The 16,795-nt window shown below is 38.3% G+C and overlaps 1 protein-coding gene, 1 long non-coding RNA gene, 1 other non-coding gene and 1 pseudogene across 3 annotated transcripts; 1 reads left to right on the top strand and 3 right to left on the bottom strand.

Annotated features, from left to right (window-relative positions):
• Positions 1–4,197: 4,197 nt before the first annotated feature.
• Positions 4,198–4,269, bottom strand: TRNAD-GUC. The gene has a single exon. It is a non-coding gene; the product is annotated as a tRNA-Asp (tRNA).
• Positions 4,270–5,158: 889 nt separating this feature from the next.
• LOC106378807 lies at positions 5,159–6,762 on the bottom strand (annotated as a pseudogene).
• A 2,124-nt stretch (positions 6,763–8,886) lies between these two features.
• Positions 8,887–11,699, top strand: LOC106382418. The gene is made up of 2 exons (XR_001276863.3): positions 8,887–11,086; positions 11,408–11,699. It is a non-coding gene; the product is annotated as an uncharacterized LOC106382418 (long non-coding RNA).
• A 274-nt stretch (positions 11,700–11,973) lies between these two features.
• Positions 11,974–15,769, bottom strand: LOC125591102 (RPW8-like protein 3). Its single transcript, XM_048764521.1, has 2 exons — positions 14,363–15,769; positions 11,974–14,258 (listed from the first exon to the last, which is right to left on the bottom strand). The coding sequence occupies exons 1-2, from the start codon at positions 14,656–14,658 to the stop codon at positions 13,907–13,909; spliced, it is 648 nt and encodes a 215-aa protein (XP_048620478.1). The 5' UTR covers positions 14,659–15,769; the 3' UTR covers positions 11,974–13,906.
• Positions 15,770–16,795: the final 1,026 nt, after the last annotated feature.

The raw sequence follows: 16,795 nt of genomic DNA, 5'->3' as shown, positions 1-16,795 counted from the left end.
TGTGGAGCACGAGGTGCCGCCGCGCATGCGTCCGGAGCCATGCGAAGCGACACACGGGCTGCCACACGGCTTGTTCCTGATTGGTTGCTGATTCCTATAAATAGGCCACGACCCCTCTCATTTCAAACCATCCAGAACACATCAAACCTACTTCAAAACATAAAGAGAAAGCAAAGAAAGAAAGATCGAGTTTCGATAGTTTTCGAGCGATTTAGGCAGTTTTCGAGAACAGTTACTCTGCCGATTTTGAGTCAGCACTTGGAGAAGGTTCTTTTCAAGTGAAGAGAGATCAGTTATAGTGGAGACCAGTTCGAGTGGAGTTCAGTCAAGAAGAGGGTCTACTTCTGAAGGTCGAGAAAGGGTTCGGATCGCAGAAGTCGGGTTTGGGGTCAAGGCCACGGTCAACCAAAAACTGTGAGTTATAATCGATTGATTGCTGAGTTGTTTTCATGCAGGGTCCCGTTACTTGGAAGTTGGATCATGGCAGGAGGCCGGGTCTAACTGAGTAACGGTTTGAATAATTGAGGTTATGTTGATTGAGTTGATGGCATGCTTGTTATTGTTTAAGAACCGTAGTAGCATGCTAATGGTTAGGTTGATTGGTTAGTTAGCGAATGCAGAATGCTTAGATGATATCGCTAAGTTGTGGATAGTTAGGTATTCTGGAATTAGTCTTTATGCTAGATTCTGGAATGTGGTTGATTGTGTTGTGATTATTACTTGAAACCTTGTGTTATTTTTACCGGGTTTAGTATTAATCGTATATTGGCCGACAGCATTTGTGTAACCCACAATGCTAGGCATATTGGGGTGAGTTAGTGTTCCTTCAGACCTCGTACCCGGCGGGTTCAAGGAAACCCCTTATTCGCTGGATCGGGAAGACTCAGATAGACGGGGTCATGGCCTATGGCTGAGTGATTACACGACGGTGTAATGTGGCAGTGACCCGAAGGACTGTGGGCTGTCGCGCGGTGACCCGAAGGACTGTGGGCCGCGGTCGGTTGAAAGTTCCTTCTTTTGGCCTTCGTGGTAGGAAGATAGGATATTGCCGATAGTGAAGGAGGAACATAACGTCACCAGGGCCCGAGTTTGATATATATATTATATCGTGTTTTGGGTTGTTAAACCCTGGTTTAAATCGAGTTTGAGTTTGGTGATGAGCTAGTAATTAGCATAATGCTAGTTATCTTGCTATCTTTTACCGCTGCGTATTTCTGATATTGCTTATTGTTATTAAATTTTGTTGTTAGGTGAACCTCTCGCTTTAGATTGTTTGGGGTGGGATAGCGAGGGGTTGTATTTGTTAGTGGGGGATTGTAACTCGCTGAGTAATGCTAGATTACTCACTCCTCACTCGTTGTTGTTTTCAGGTGACCAGTAGTGAGCTTGTAGAAAGCGCGGGAGGCTAGGCTGGCTGGTGTAGATTTGCATCTTTTTGCTTAAGACGCTTTCAGACTATAAGTATGTACTTTCGCTTTCTTGGCATGCCACCACTTGTATAATATTTTGTGTATTATAAACCAGATATTATATAAGATAAATAAAGCGAATGTTTTGTGAAACTGCCTTGTTGTTCTGATATTAGCTTGTCCGAGCTAACACAACGTCAGATTGGAGTACGGGTTGAGAAGCCTTAGGCTTTGGTCTGACAGGACGTGTTAGTGGGCGGCCTGGCCTAGTTACGAATTGCACTTTTCGTGACCTTAGCCAGATCGGCCGTTAACCCGTCATGTAGCACTCCCGATCCTTGGTAGACGGTCGGCCGTCGGTCATGTTCTTGTTTGATTGTTGGCCGGTGGTTTGACCTATGCCTAGAACGGTTCGGGGGCGTTACAAGTAGGGTCTTCCCAAGTTCTTGATTCTGTTGAAGATGATGAAGCTTGGAGCCTTGGTGATTTCTTCGGAGAACGAGGCCGGAACCGTGTTCTGAACTTGTGCTTCAAAGAGGATGCAGGATTTGTCAAGGAATTCTGGATGCTTCAATGGGCATTTGAACATTTTTTCATTTGAAGTTCCCGGACTAGGTGCAGGGCCCTGAGGAAAGGGTGAGCTCTCGGGATCCTTTTAATCTCTTTGGGTTCCTATATCCGATAAGAGGAGAGGTGCCATTAAGGATTCTTCGAGATTCGCTCCCTCGCATAGTGTTTTTCCTCGTGGCACGTGGGAGTTTCCTAGGGTTTTCACCCTTTCTTTCCCTTTTGCCGCCCACCAAATCTTTCACTTTCCTTCTTCCTCCTTCTCTCAAAGATTCTTTGGCAATTCTGGCGATTCCTACCCTCAATCTCGGATTTCTCCATTTTACGCAGGTAGCTCCTTATTTCTCTCTTTCTTCTTCATAAATATTTTCCTTAGATCTCCCTCTCGGCTTCTAGGATGAAAGGTAAACCGAGTCATCCACTAGGCTCATCTTTGATGGGTACTAGGGTTCGAAACAAAAACAAGGCTGCGCCTGAACCCCTCGGATCTACGGATTCCTCAGATCCTTCTCTGGACTTGATGGTGGAAGTTGAGTGTCCGAAGCCAACCAATAACAAGCATGCTTTGTCTCAAAGATTATCTTTCTGGATTTTTCTGACTTTTGATTGTTCTGGCCAAGACACTCTATGATAAAGTTAGGTAAGTTAGTTTTTGTTATTGATCGCCTTTTAGCTCTGGACCTTTATTGAGTTAGTGTTACTTTGATTTTTTTCTCTGTGATTATGGAGGTTTTATGTTTAGATTATGTGCTATGCTTTAGTTTTGTTGATATTAAAATAAATATATAATTGTAAATAAAATAATAGAAAATAGTAAAAATAATAAAATAACGAAGTTTATGTTATTTTTAGTTGTGAACAATAAAATACATTTATATTATTTTACTTATTTGTTTATTCATTTTCCAATTTTGTGAACAATAAAATAAATGATCAAACTTCAAATGATGATGGCTAGTGATATCTTATGTATTTGCATAGTATTAGCAATCATTTTAGTTCTCAATTTGTCCATTTAGATGCATTTAGAGTAGATTTAGATGCATTACATATACATTTGTCTCTATTAGGTGATGGAGATGTTATTTGGTGAGTTTGGAACCTTTGGAGATGGTTTAGAGACAAGAATGGTGATTTTGGTTCACAAGACGAGGTCCCAACTGTCCCAGCGGCCAACTGCAGTGGCCAAGCCAAACCGCTGGGAAAATGCACACGCCCCTGCCCCATATGTACTTGTTGCAGCGGCCAAATGACATGTCGAAAGCCAGCTGCGACACTTAGAAAAATCTGCACTTCTGTTTTTACCAACTTTTTACCCAAATTATCTTGGGTCAACCCAAGCTTGTTGGGTCGACCCAGCTCGTTTTTAGACAACTATAAATACTTTTTAGACTTAATTTTAGAGGTTATCTTGTTTTCTATCTAATCAAAAGCCACTTTTGGGTGAAAGATTTAATCTTGATCATAATTTCTTATATTTGCTTGATTATCTTGCTCTCCAATCATGTTTAACCTTGAATCATCCATGGTTTTGGGGTTATTCATGTCTATTAGTGAGTAGACTAATCTTGGATTCATTGGCTAGGGTGATTAAGGGTGATTAGAGAAGATCTAGGGTGTTTAGTGTTAGATCCACTTGTTTCCTTGCTTGTTGAGGGTTCTCAATGCTATTTTAGTCTTGATCATACTAAAATAGATCTCTAGGCATTTCCTACCCACAAGGTGTATGATGAAATGCCTAAACCAACTCTTCAATGCTTTTAGCTTGCTTTACCTAAGGGATTAGTTGCTAAAGGAGTTAAGATTGCTATTAGACTTGTTCTCCATGTTTGCTTTAGTAACATTCAACCTAAGGGATTAGATGCTTGAGTTGCTTTAGCAAAAGAACATTCATCTAGGGATAGAGCTTGTTTAGTTTAGTGTCTAGGCATAAGGAAAGTGTTTGATTGCTAGCTTGCCACCCTTAGATTGGATCTACATCACCCAAGATCAAATGCCTAGTCCCATGAGTCCTCTTGCTTCATATTGAGAAAAGAAAGATCATTACTTTATTGCATTAGCTTATTAGTTCTTAGTTCATACCATCTTTAAAACCGGATTGCATTTAGCTTAAGCATGAACTTGCATTCCCTTTGCTTTAGAATCACCTAGGATTGGTTCGACAATCTTTTATATTATAACATTTGATTAGGAGCCTTGAAAACTCCTAACATCAAATTGGCGCCGTTGCCGGGGATCGAACCCAGGTCACCCGCGTGACAGGCGGGAATACTTACCACTATACTACAACGACAATAGTGTGAGAATGATTAGATAGTGCATAATTAGACAATAGTGAACCAAATTGTAATAATATAAAGAAGAAGGATCTAAATATAAAAGACAAAAAGATGACACATGTCAACAAACCCCTCTTCCATATGTTACAAGAGAAAAGTCTATTTTAAATATATAGATAGATAGATCATATAACTAAGCTGACAAAATATTTCAATTTGATTATAGTTTTTGTGGGGTTGGACCAATCATTCAAAGTTGTTCTTTTATTCTTTTAACCGTTGAAAGAAAAAGGAAAACTGAATTTTTTTAATATATCACGATTCTTTCCATTAGCAAACTATTTACGGTGTTCTAATCAATACCAAGCATGGATTGAGATATGCTGAGAAGTTCTAAAGATTTGATGAAAAATCGTCTCGGATTAGTAAAGATCTTTACTTGATCAAATGATGCAATTAAAGAGTAGAAATCTCAGGCCAAAGACTCAAATGGTGCAAGTAGGTGAAAAATTTAATGTGAGTACATTTTGGAAAAATCAGAGTATAAGACTCCCTTCTCCATCTCACATTTTTGTTCATAGTACAATGAATCAGAGTACCATGTTGAGTACAATGAACCATGTGCAAAGAAACTATCTAGTCCTAGTTCTGATTATACAGTTGGAACACCATTTTCTGGTTACCAAAAAGCCCATTAGTCCAAATATGTTTTTTGGCCTAAATTCACTTACCACAGATATGCAGGTAGGCATGCATGTGAACAACACTAAACATTTATGTTCTACTAGGGGGACAAATCTGAAGTGAAGTATGATCATTCATAGACATGTGTTTCTCATGTTTTGGATCTGCACGCTCAAGATCTTTGCAGATTGATTTTGTTTTGGATGTATGCAAGTGCAATAATGAGAAGAAACCACCATCTGCTTTTTTAAACAATACTTTGCCTTAACAATACAGATCAAATGATAAAGTCTACTACTAATAATACATTGCAGCATCGTTAATCAACCCCCTAGAAGACTTTGAGTGACCAACCCCACACATTACATTCCCCAGATTCCCCTAGCCGAAGCCACTCTGCTATTTGATCTAGCAGTTCGTTCATACAAAATCCTCGCAAACGAATCAGAATACTTGCCATCATGAAAGAGAAGCTCAGCAAAAGCATTCTCATACGCAGTAACAATCCTCTGTTCTGAGGCTCGGAGACAAGGTTCTCTAGTATCATTGCAGCTTTCCTGCAGACTTCAGGAACTGGATGTGGAGTCTTTATCACTTTCAACAACCTATCAATCGCCCTGAAAACGATTATCATGGAAACATAACAATGTGTCATTATAGTGTAATATAAAAAAACTTGTTCATTGTATTTAATTAGATGAGAAAGATGCATTGTTTTTGTATTACCATCTCTCACTTGCAAGCTTTAATCTACAATCCATGTTAACTTCCACAAGATTGTACAGCTGCAGCTTATGCATCAACGGCTGGTACGCTCAAGAGATCGACTAGTCTCGTGTGTATCTGCAAGAGGTTGGTTCAATTAAGTAAACCACAAACCATCACATGATTACATTATAAAAGAAGTGGATCACAACCTGTGGAATTAAAGGACGGTTCATTATCTGGATTGATTATCAAACGCCCCAGTAGTTCAGCAGCAGCACAGTTCCAAGCTTTGATAGAAGAATTGAGAATTCCTAAAACAGCTTGAATAACTCTTGCTTTTCACTATTTGCAGAAGAGTAATGAATGAGTCAAGTTAAGTTAAAGATTGAGAAACAAGCTTATGATAGAAGGACTCAAGACTCACTTGATCTTGATGAATGACTGTTTAGGCGAGCTGAAAATACGAAGATCCATCAAATTGGCTCACTCACCCAGCTGAAGAGCCAATATGAAACCGGACTTAGGTTTCAAAAAAAAAGAGGAAACTTGATATGATCAAATTGGCTCACTCACCCAGGTGAGCATCGTACTCAGTGCCGAATCCTGTAACTGAAGAATTCACACCTAAAGACCTGACTCTAGTTCCTCTTGCCAGGTCTTTCGGGAGAGCTATGTCACACCAGTATATGGTTGGTTCAAGAACATAGAAGAAAAGCACAATCCCCACACTAATCTATATAAAAATAAAACTCACAATTAAGAGAAGGGCGTCAAGCAAGAGGAGTGAAATCTCTACGAATCTCATCTCTTTCTTTGAAGGAGAGCAGTGTAAGTGTGTTCAAAGCCCATGTCACCTTGCTCTTCACTATTCTTTTGTTGTTCTGCTCTATCAAAAATCCCATCACAAACAATAACCAATCATAATCAGCCGAAAGCAATCACACTCTCACACATTCCAAAAATAGATTTTTTTTTTCAAATCAGCGAGAGCGTAACTTACAAGAGCATTGGATATTATGTATTATAACGTAAAGATTGGTCAGGTGGAGCTTACCGACGAAGGAATTGTGAACTAGAAGAGATGGACCGAGTAGAGCTGATGGAGATATCGCCATTAAGAATATCATAGTAATCAAAGTTAACGTGAGCGCGACATATAACAAAAGACTTCTCGAATAATATTATAGAGAGGTTAATTTAAACCGAACTCTCTTCCTTACCTTACCTAGGGAATTCGGGTTTTGTAAAAACTTTGTTCGACATTCCTAATATAGGTTCACGTGTTGGTGTTGTATAGAGACGAAACTTGTAGAGGAAATCGTCAAACCATGTGCTGCTCGTTTACTTGGAACTCAGCCGCGGAAGCACGGCCTGCTTATCGTCGCTTTACAAGCAAAGAATACTCATTGGAGATAAATGTTTCTGCTTCCGGTGAAAGTGCCTGAGAATCTTCACAGGGAAATCGCCAAAGCATTTAGGAAATTTTTGATACGTTCATCTTTGTTGAATTCGTGAGTTTCGCAAGGTTTTTAAGATGGAACTTGATTTGAGAATGATGATGGATTCTCTTGTTCTTTTCTTGTGTTACTAGTTTGAATCGGAATCGTCTCTGCCAAGTTAAGGTCATAGAGTTTGTAATAAGATGGAATATAATATTTCACTGCTTTGAAACTAAGTATTTATGAATATTGAATCTCTGCAGGTAACACTGTTTGTATTCAAGGGAAGAGATGGATGAGTCTGATGGTAGGTACATTTGCATCTTAGCACATGTTGGTAAAACAACTCTCGCTGATCACCTCCGGAGCAAGCAATGTGCTTCACCGGAGGCTAGCTGGTAAGCTTAGGTACATGGACTATCTCGAAGAAGAACAAAGGTGTGCTATCACCATGAAAAGCTCTTCAGTACAAAGACCACTCTCTGAACTTGATTGATTCCCCTGGACACATGGACTTCTGTAGTGAAGTCCAACAGCTGTCGAAGGTGTACACGCATGCTGTGCTGCGACAGGCTTGGATCGAGAAGCTGACTCCCTTGTCTGGTTGGTGCTTAACAAGATTGATAGGCTGATTTGTGAGTTGAGGTTGAGTCCCATCCCATGGAAGCGTATACTCGTTCGATTGTGAGTGTGTATAAGTCTGATGTTGACTCTATATCCTTCTGGTGAGATTACTGATGAGAGTCTTGAGTTATTGGAGGATGATGAAGAGGTTACATTTCATCCTCAGAAGGGTAATGTGTGTGCTTTGGATGGATGGGGCTTTGGGGTCTCTGAGCTTGCTAATTTCTATGCTTCCAAGCTTGGAGCTAAGGCTGATGGGGTTTTGGGGTCTCTGAGCTATGCTTCCAAGCTTGAAACCAAATGAAGAATGAATGAGATGAGGACTATGATATGAATAAAAAAAGAATAATAGACTGAGGGAAAGGATAGATAAGATGGAATCAAGCTGCTGGATGTGTATCACTCTCAACTTGATCAAGGAATGGATTTGAAGTGGATTTGCGGATGAAGGTTTGATTGAATCTCTCAATCTGATGGGATGATGGAACGAAGTGATTGACTCTCTAAATCTGTATACTGAGCTCGTTTGATTTTCACAATCAAACTAGACTCACGAAATCAATAGAACAACGAAGAATCTCTCTTTGAATCCTAAAAACCGATATTTTATACAAAGAAAAATCTTTGATAAAAACTGAATAAACTTTTTATTAACTTGGTAATTGAGGGTGCTTTCTACAATGGACTACATTTAGATTATATAATTCTCAGATACAAGACTCTAAACGTTCTAAAAAGATAGAATAAGAAATAAATGAAACAAAACAACAAAATCGCAAACTAGCCGTTGGAGAGATTGATGAGATTTTGGCTTGTCAAGGGGAGCTTGAGTAATATTGAATCCGGAAAGTTTAAGGGGATAAGATAGCTTCCTTGGGATCTTTTGGATGGCTTGGAATGCTGATGTCGTGCATAAACTCAAAGAAAAAGAGCTGTTGGAATTTGAATGCAAGAATCTCCAAATAAGGCAGTTTTGTGTTAATGAGGATCCTCCTGATCCTATGTGGGCTGGTGCATGGAATGAACTCATAGAACTCCTCTGGCTCGTGATTGGTTAAAATGATCTCCTGGTCGCCAACGTCTGGTTTGAAGCTGATTGAACCGGTTAGCTTCCAATTGAGGCGAGTGTAGAACTGGTTTGGCCGGTTCTAGCAAATTAATCATAACTTCTGATTTCCGTGTCCATTTCTCCTGAACTTGGGATTTATAGAAATCTGAGAGATCCCTCTTGAATTATATGATGGGATTTTCTTCAGGCCGCTTCTTACTTGAGCTTGAATCTCCTTCTGAAGTCGGGTACTCGCAGATGGACGGGTTGAGAAACCTCTGACTTGTAAAATTTATAACTTTTTACTCCATGAATAGTTTTGCCTGATTCCAATTTTCCTGGACTCCTTCTTGAGTGTAGAATCCATAAAAATTATCCTTGTGATTTAAACCCTCGTGGCTTGCTATATATGGCATTTTTAGTGCACGTATGTCCTGGTTGGCGCCTTGGCTGATTGAGTAGGGCTTTGGGTTGACCTCTGGTTCAGTTGCTGATCTGATGACCGCATCAGAATTCTAGATCTAACTTCACCTCAAGCTCAGTCCAACAACCACAATATCTGGGCAAACTATGGTCTTTTTTCATGAAGTTGTTGATGTCACCAAAGGCCCACCAACGATCCCAAACTCTCAGCTTGAGAAAATCGCGAAGAAGATAAGGACAGAGAGTGACGCAAAGAAGCGGTACCTGTTTCCTTCAGCAACAGAGAAGCATTTGACATAGATTCTTCTCGTTCAAAATCTACTTAAAATCTCCAATTGTGGCAACAACGCGTCTGATCTTGATTTATTCTTATGGACCTGAGCTCCGACGTGAACGGCTCTCTTCGTCAAGTTGGCGGCATCTCGCCCACTTCTACGCAGAGGTGCCGATCAAGAGCTCCTCATCTCCATACCAGAAAATATCAAAGGTACGAGCTTTATGTCCAAGAAGAGCTCATCGGCGGAAAGCATCGAGCTTGAGAGCTTTCCGATTCGGAGAACTCGCCATCCATCCAGAAGCTTGTATTCATCTCTCGATCTATAGTCGAGCTTGAGCTTTCAATTGGATAAAGTCATCAGCTTTGATACCAAAACAATGACGAGCAAACGTAACTGATCTTGGCAACAAAGGTTATCTCGTCACGAGCTTGTCGCTTCATCCTTTTGCTTGTAAGGATTGCAACAAAGCTTAAGACTTACTCCCGACAAAGCTAGAATTGATCTCTGCAACAAAGGTCATCTCATCCTTTCGCTTGGATCAAGTTTCTTCAATGGTGGCTAGTTGTCGACTTGACACTCTGCGAGTTGTGAACGAGTTTCAAGACGAGCTCAGTGGTAGCGAGGCCTGGTTTCTTCACTCAAACTCTCGAGACAAGCTTACCGTATTTGTCACAAGCCTCTCTTCCCGACAATGGGTTCACCATAACCAACATGTCAGCATAAAGGGAAACAGCTTCAGAGACTCTGTTCTTCAGATAGAACCTGTTGACAAGAGACCCAAGCGTGACCTTATCTGGCTCAAAAACAAGTTTTAGTATCTTCCCAAGAAGAGAGAGAGCGAGAGAGAGTTGAGATGAGCTATAAAAACGGTTGATCAACACAGAGTTAAGTGAAGTCGATGACTGATGGAGTAGATGCTCTAGAGGAAGCTCCTGCCCAGTAATGGAAGAGGCTTGATGATGGAAGATGTGTTCCGGATTTAGCTTTTTGTGGAAGATTTCGGTGAGGCAATCTCTTCGCCATCGTCGCAGGCCATCTCGTCATAAACGAAACATGAAGATGAGCACTTCAGCTTCCCGTTTCTTCTCCACACTAAAGATAATATATCTTATTAAATCATTACATGCTTTAATCACTTTTAAATTACATATATGTGTCACAACATACATCGTGCTGTGATTTAAATTATTAAACATTTCTAAGCTGCTCATTCTCATATAATCTTTATGAGATGTCTCATCTTATTACTTTATTGCTGGTAGCCTATGATATTAGTTATTAACAATTATCATATCATCATGCACAACTCACGAGCATTAAGTAATAACGAGTTCTACAGCCTGCTTATTGATTATGCCAAAGTTGGTTATGTCTTTTGGTTTATATTGATCTAATCATGATGATACTTTTTTTGAGCCAGCGATCGTTGAGCCAAAGACAAGCGGTTGCCACCATCATGTCCTCATGCTTCGAAAGGCGGCTCTCAGCTACGAGCTTATCGGAAGCGGTACAAGCGGCATAAGCCAGAACGTTTCTCAACATCATTACAGCCTGACGAGCATACAAGCCAACAACTTTCTCGGCACACACGATCTCGGCACGAGACTTCGGGTCCGGCAATAGTTCGGTAAACTTGTATTTTAGACACGAGTTTAAATTGAACTTGCTTTTTATTAGGTACGAGTTTGCGATCGACTCGCTTATTGTTAGACATGAGTATACAAAAACTCATCCTTGGCTAGGCACGAGTTTACAGAAACTCTCCTTGAGTTCAGTAAACTCGCCTTTGTCTCGGCATGAGTCCAGTAAACTCGTCTTTCACTAAGCATCAGTTTAAAGTAAACTAGCCTTTTACTAAGCACAAGTTCAAAGTAAACTCACCTAAATCGTCATAAGCATGAATGTGCCTAGTTCATTGTCTCATAAACCCTATTCGTAAAATTCGCAGACATCAATCTCATCTTCCTCTACGAACTTGGGGGGCTTACTGTTGGGGGTGAGATTTGCCCTTCAACTAGTATCATTGAACAATGAATTAGGTCCATTCTACTAGGAAACCCTAGACTCTTCTTTTTATAAATAAGGAGACACTTCTCATTATCAAAGGATCTTCTTTCCATTCTTAAACCTAGAACACATCCTATAAGGATTTTATAGATTCTTGGATTCACTTTGCTATTCAAATCATTTGTGTAATGCAATTTTTGATCAATAAAATATCTTGGATGTTCTTTCTCTCATTTGATTTCATTGATGATTTCTCCTAAACTTCATGAATCTAATTCTTAGATTATTTATTGTATGAATCCAACAAACACACCGTTTTTGGGTCAAACAGATCCGAACTTGATCAATATTCTAACCTTACTTTTATTGATTTAGATTTTTACTTGGAGTGGTTCGAGCATGATATTTTTAAGTGTGACTTTCTAATCTGATTTTCATTTATCTTATCATTTGTTGTTAAACACACAACTAGAACATATCCGTTGAGAGCATGAAGAAAGACAAGACTAAACAAATGAATTAAGTAATGGCAAGGCGGACATGATGAATGAGCTCTAGTCCGCTTTTAGTTTTTTTTTTAATGAATGTATTCTTGTGTTGTTAAACTTCAATTGTTTTGTTTCAAATAACATTTAATTCATATTTATTCAGATTTCATTATATATTACAATTTTATGTTATTATTATCATTACTATTTATTTAAATTAATAATCTGATATATTATTAAATAATATTCAGAAATTAACACAAAAATAGTGGTCACAGATTCATCAAAAGTAGATAATTGTTTTTGATAATTCTCCGACGTTTGTTTTTTGACGACATTTCTGACTTTTCAATATGGTCAAAAAAATTGACGATATTTCTGAATTTTTCTGACGATTTTATTTGTTCAAAATGTGGTCAAAACAGCGTATTTCTGACAATTTTCCAACATAAATGTATGTCAGAAATTAAACTACTTCTTGTAGTGTATGTTTGACTCTATGGACAAAAATATGAATACTTCTTCTTTCTCCTTTATGCAAAATAAAATAAAAATTAACAAGCTAGTTTATTGCTCTACATATCTTGTATCTTTTGTACAAATCATTCTAAGAATATACATACTTTTTCTATTTTCTTATTACTTCCGCATATTTCTGCAAATACATTGTTGGATGGAAGTCATGCCCCTCGTTTTAAAATATGTGATTTTGGAAATTCTAAGGTACTACTATTTCTCTCTAGGTTTGTTCTCTCAGTTCCTTGTTTATTATATGTGTTTCAGTTCCTTCTGCGGCTTCTTATCGCTACATTTCCTGTTTATTAACATTGAAATGAATTGTTTCTGCGTAAATCTCAAATATGCATTTCTTTTTCTTCAGTCTTCTATTCTTCCTTCGCAACCTAAGTCAACTGTTGGTACTCCTGCATACATTGCACCAGGGATTCTTCTTCGACAGGAATATGATGGCAAAGTATGTGGCAGTGAGACCAATTCCTTCCTCTCCACTAGGGCTCTCATGTGGAGAATGAGACCAAGTAATCTATAAAGCTTAAAATATTCTCATATTTTAAAGTCGCTAGGGCCCTCATGTGGCGTAACCCTTTATGTAATGTTGGTTGATGCATATCCATTTGAGAATCCAGACCAGCCAACAGATTATCGAAAGATCATACATATAACGTTTTCTTAAGAAACAGTTTTCTTGATATCTCAAAACATCTTTTTCTTATTAATTATTCTCGAAACTGCTTAAACGCAGAGAATCCTTAGTGTCACATACTCAATCCCTTAGGACTTAAACCTTTCACCAGAATGTCGCCATCTAATATCGAGGATTCTCGTGGCTGATCCTGCAACTGTAAGTCTTACGGTTCTATAAAGCTATTGTGGGTTCTGTATGGACAAATGATGAGAGATCCAATTGTGGCAGATAATCAGTATTCCGGATATCAAATTCCATGAATGGTTCTTGAAGAATCAGAGCACAGCCGATGCAGAGCCTTGACAATATAATGCAAATCATCTCAGAGGCCACAATTCCAGATGTTCGTAGCTTTGATGGTTTCTTGCTGAATCTGAGATTGATGTTGATAGTAGCGGAGAAATAGATTATGATGCTCTTTGAGAGCTAAGGAGGACAAACTCTGTTTTGTCCGTATTGTTCAGACACCACATCTTGTATTTTTTGATTCACTACATATATATGTGTTTATATAAGATTCCTCTCACATCCTTCATTTATAAAATTCTTTATATTGGTATTTTGTAACACACTTGACATTTAGATTTGAGAAAAAAAAAGAATTCTACTTTTCTACACATTTTTTTGGTAAACTACATTTTTATTTGTGTACATGATTCCATTTCCATTCCACACAACCACAAAAAAAAAAAAAAAAAGATAATCATATTTCACAAATGAGCATTCATTTTACTTGTTGCTTAAGCCATCACTTGGCCATGAATCGGATCTCACGAGCTTTTCTTCCTTTTCTTGAACTCCATCGCAGGTGGATATCGATCCTTGGTTCGGATCCACTACTTGGGCTTTCTTCTTCATCTTCCTCTGAAGATCCGTCTGTTGCTTTGAGATTACTACTTTGTGATAGCACTGGTGATGTGCTATCATTGCTCTTGAAACAACTACCATCAGTTGGTTGGCACGTGATCTTGTCGAGTTTTGTGTTCATTTCAGACATCTTGGCCACAAGTTCTTTGATATCTAGCCATTGATTGACTTGAACATCCACATCTACCATCCATCTTAATGAAGCTTCTAACTCTTTGATACTACTCTTGTACCTAGATATCAACACCACATAAATATTATGTAAACCAAACAAAAACATTTTACGAAATCACAAAGACTTTTCAAGTATTTCATGTATTATATAAACTATACAAACCTATGCTTCTTGTGTAGGTTTCTGCGTCTGAGTTCTGCATAAGCCTCAACAAGAGGAACAGCCTTTTCAAGAAGACGCTTGAGTTCTTCAATGACTTTCCTCTGAGAACCTTCTACTCTTTTGCTGATCTTATCGACATGAGCCACCAACGGAGTGATCCTGGAGATTGTAGCATCGAGGCGGACCAAGATACATTTTGTGGTTGAAGATCTATCTTGTGCTTTTATGATAGCTTCATGAAGCACTTGCAGAGTAATTCCAAGAGCAGCCCCTACAATAACCTCACCAATCGGCATTTTCTTGAGAATATTAAGGAGAGAAGAACTAACTCCTGAGGTGAACGTATGTACATAGAACAATGGAAGACTATGCTTTTATTGATAAAATGAGTTGTGTTGGAAGATGTATATAAGGATAAGAGACAACATTGACTTTGACTTGGTATTGGTCGAGATTATTTCGTTACTATGTGAAAGGAGTTAATTGGATCTCTATATGTAAGTTGTGATCACTTAATTCTGCAGAAGGGAAGAGAATCAATATTAATGATTGACTTTGTATGTAGAATATGTTCTTGACTTCCACAAACAAACATACAAAAAGCTTATAGTTTTAGAAAATTTATTCAAAACCACACTAGTTCACTTTGTTTAATCCCTATTGCCACATATTTGGATTTGACGAAAGAAAAGGGAATTTATTAGCATAGAGACTAAAGTGAAAATATCTTCATTAAAGATAATGCGTGTACAATGTTCACTATATATACAAGTGTTTATTATAATATAATTTTTATGTATTATAGGGTTTTTACATATCATGAAATAATAAATATATATTATTATATATATATATATCACTACAAGAAAACATCATGTATCCCGACTAATTTTTTTGACAATCATTGTTCTCGCAAAATTTCCGACGAGTAAGCAAGGCCATAGCGATAACACTCTTGTTTTGTCGGAATCTTTTAGGCAGTTACCGACAAACAAATGTTCTCGTAAACTTCTAAGAAAGTGGCGTCGGAATATTCCGAGAAACAGACTTTCTCGGAAACCTCTAGAAAATGTTGTCGGGAGGTTCTTGGTACATACCAACAGATGAGACGTCTCAGTATTTGATCGGAAATTTTCACGGAATATTATCGGTAATAAATAGATAGCACATGTCGCCATTAGTTATTGTGTCGAGGAGTTTCCGAGGAGAACCACCGTTGAAAACTACCGAGAAGAACCGCTGTCGAAAGTTTCCGAGGACTGTGTCATCGCAGATTTCTCTGATTCTAATTTACTTTGCCTCCTTGTAATTTGAAATCCATTGAATTTCCCGCTTAAAATTCAATATTTTAGTTTCTGAGCACAAACCGTGATAGCTCCGCCGTCCGAACCTCCTTCTATATATATATATCTCGTGATATTTCTCCCATCAAAAATTGCATCTCCTGGGTTCCTTCCTCTGTCTTTTTTTTTTTTGTTTGCTTAAGCTTTGGTGACATGGGTTCCTCTGTCGCTATTACTCTATCAGCTTTCAGGTATTATCAAGCTCTCCTTACTCTGTCTCTTACGATACCACAATACTCTTGACTCTGTTTCTTTTAATTTCTTTGTACATTGATGATTGCTACAAAAGCAGAGCACAAACTATTCAAGAACTGTCTCAAAACAAAGCATGAACGATTCAAGATCTGTCTCAAAAACAGAGCATGACCGATTAAGATCTGTCTTAAAAACAGAGCATGAAAGATTTAAGAATTGTCACAGAGAAAACAACAGAACCCAAATCAGGGTAAAGACATAAGAACTCAGCAGAACCCGAATCTAAAATGGCAAATGATATGAAGAATTTTTTTAAAAAGTTTTGATAGCTTTGTCGGAAATTATTCAGAGATCTCCAATTATTTTCAGATATCCATTCCGTCTATTTAACGAGAAATGCTCAGAAATTTGAAGGAAATAGCCGATGACTTTGCGATCCTTAGTTTCATAGGAACTTTGATCCCGGAAATTAGCAATAAGTTTTCGACAAACCTTACCGACAACATACCGAGAACATTTATATGTCAGTAACTTTCCGAGAATTTAGTGACAACCTTGATTTTCCGAGACCCAAACTCCGACTATTTGTAGTTTCTCAGAAATTCACCGGACATCGTCGATTCCGACGAGACTACGACAATTGTTGCCGTCGGGAGTTGGGTGTTTTTCTTGTAGTGTATTACTTCTGCAATTTGATCTCACAAAGTCAAACTCGTCTGAATTGATGAACAATGATCTATCTTCAAATGAAAAAAACAAAAAGAATTTCATTTTCAGCGATTCAGACTCATAAGACATGGATTGTTTCTGTTCCTGAGTTATCATTAATTATCTCTATCTCTGATTTGAGCTACTTCAATATTCACATACTAAGAAATAAATCTATAAACTAATC

The sequence above is a fragment of the Brassica napus genome, chromosome C8 (assembly GCF_020379485.1).
Source record: "Brassica napus cultivar Da-Ae chromosome C8, Da-Ae, whole genome shotgun sequence".
NCBI classification, from domain to species: Eukaryota; Viridiplantae; Streptophyta; class Magnoliopsida; order Brassicales; family Brassicaceae; genus Brassica; species Brassica napus.
The sequence above is the reverse complement of the archived record's forward strand: the minus strand, read 5'-3'. Positions and strand labels throughout refer to the sequence as shown.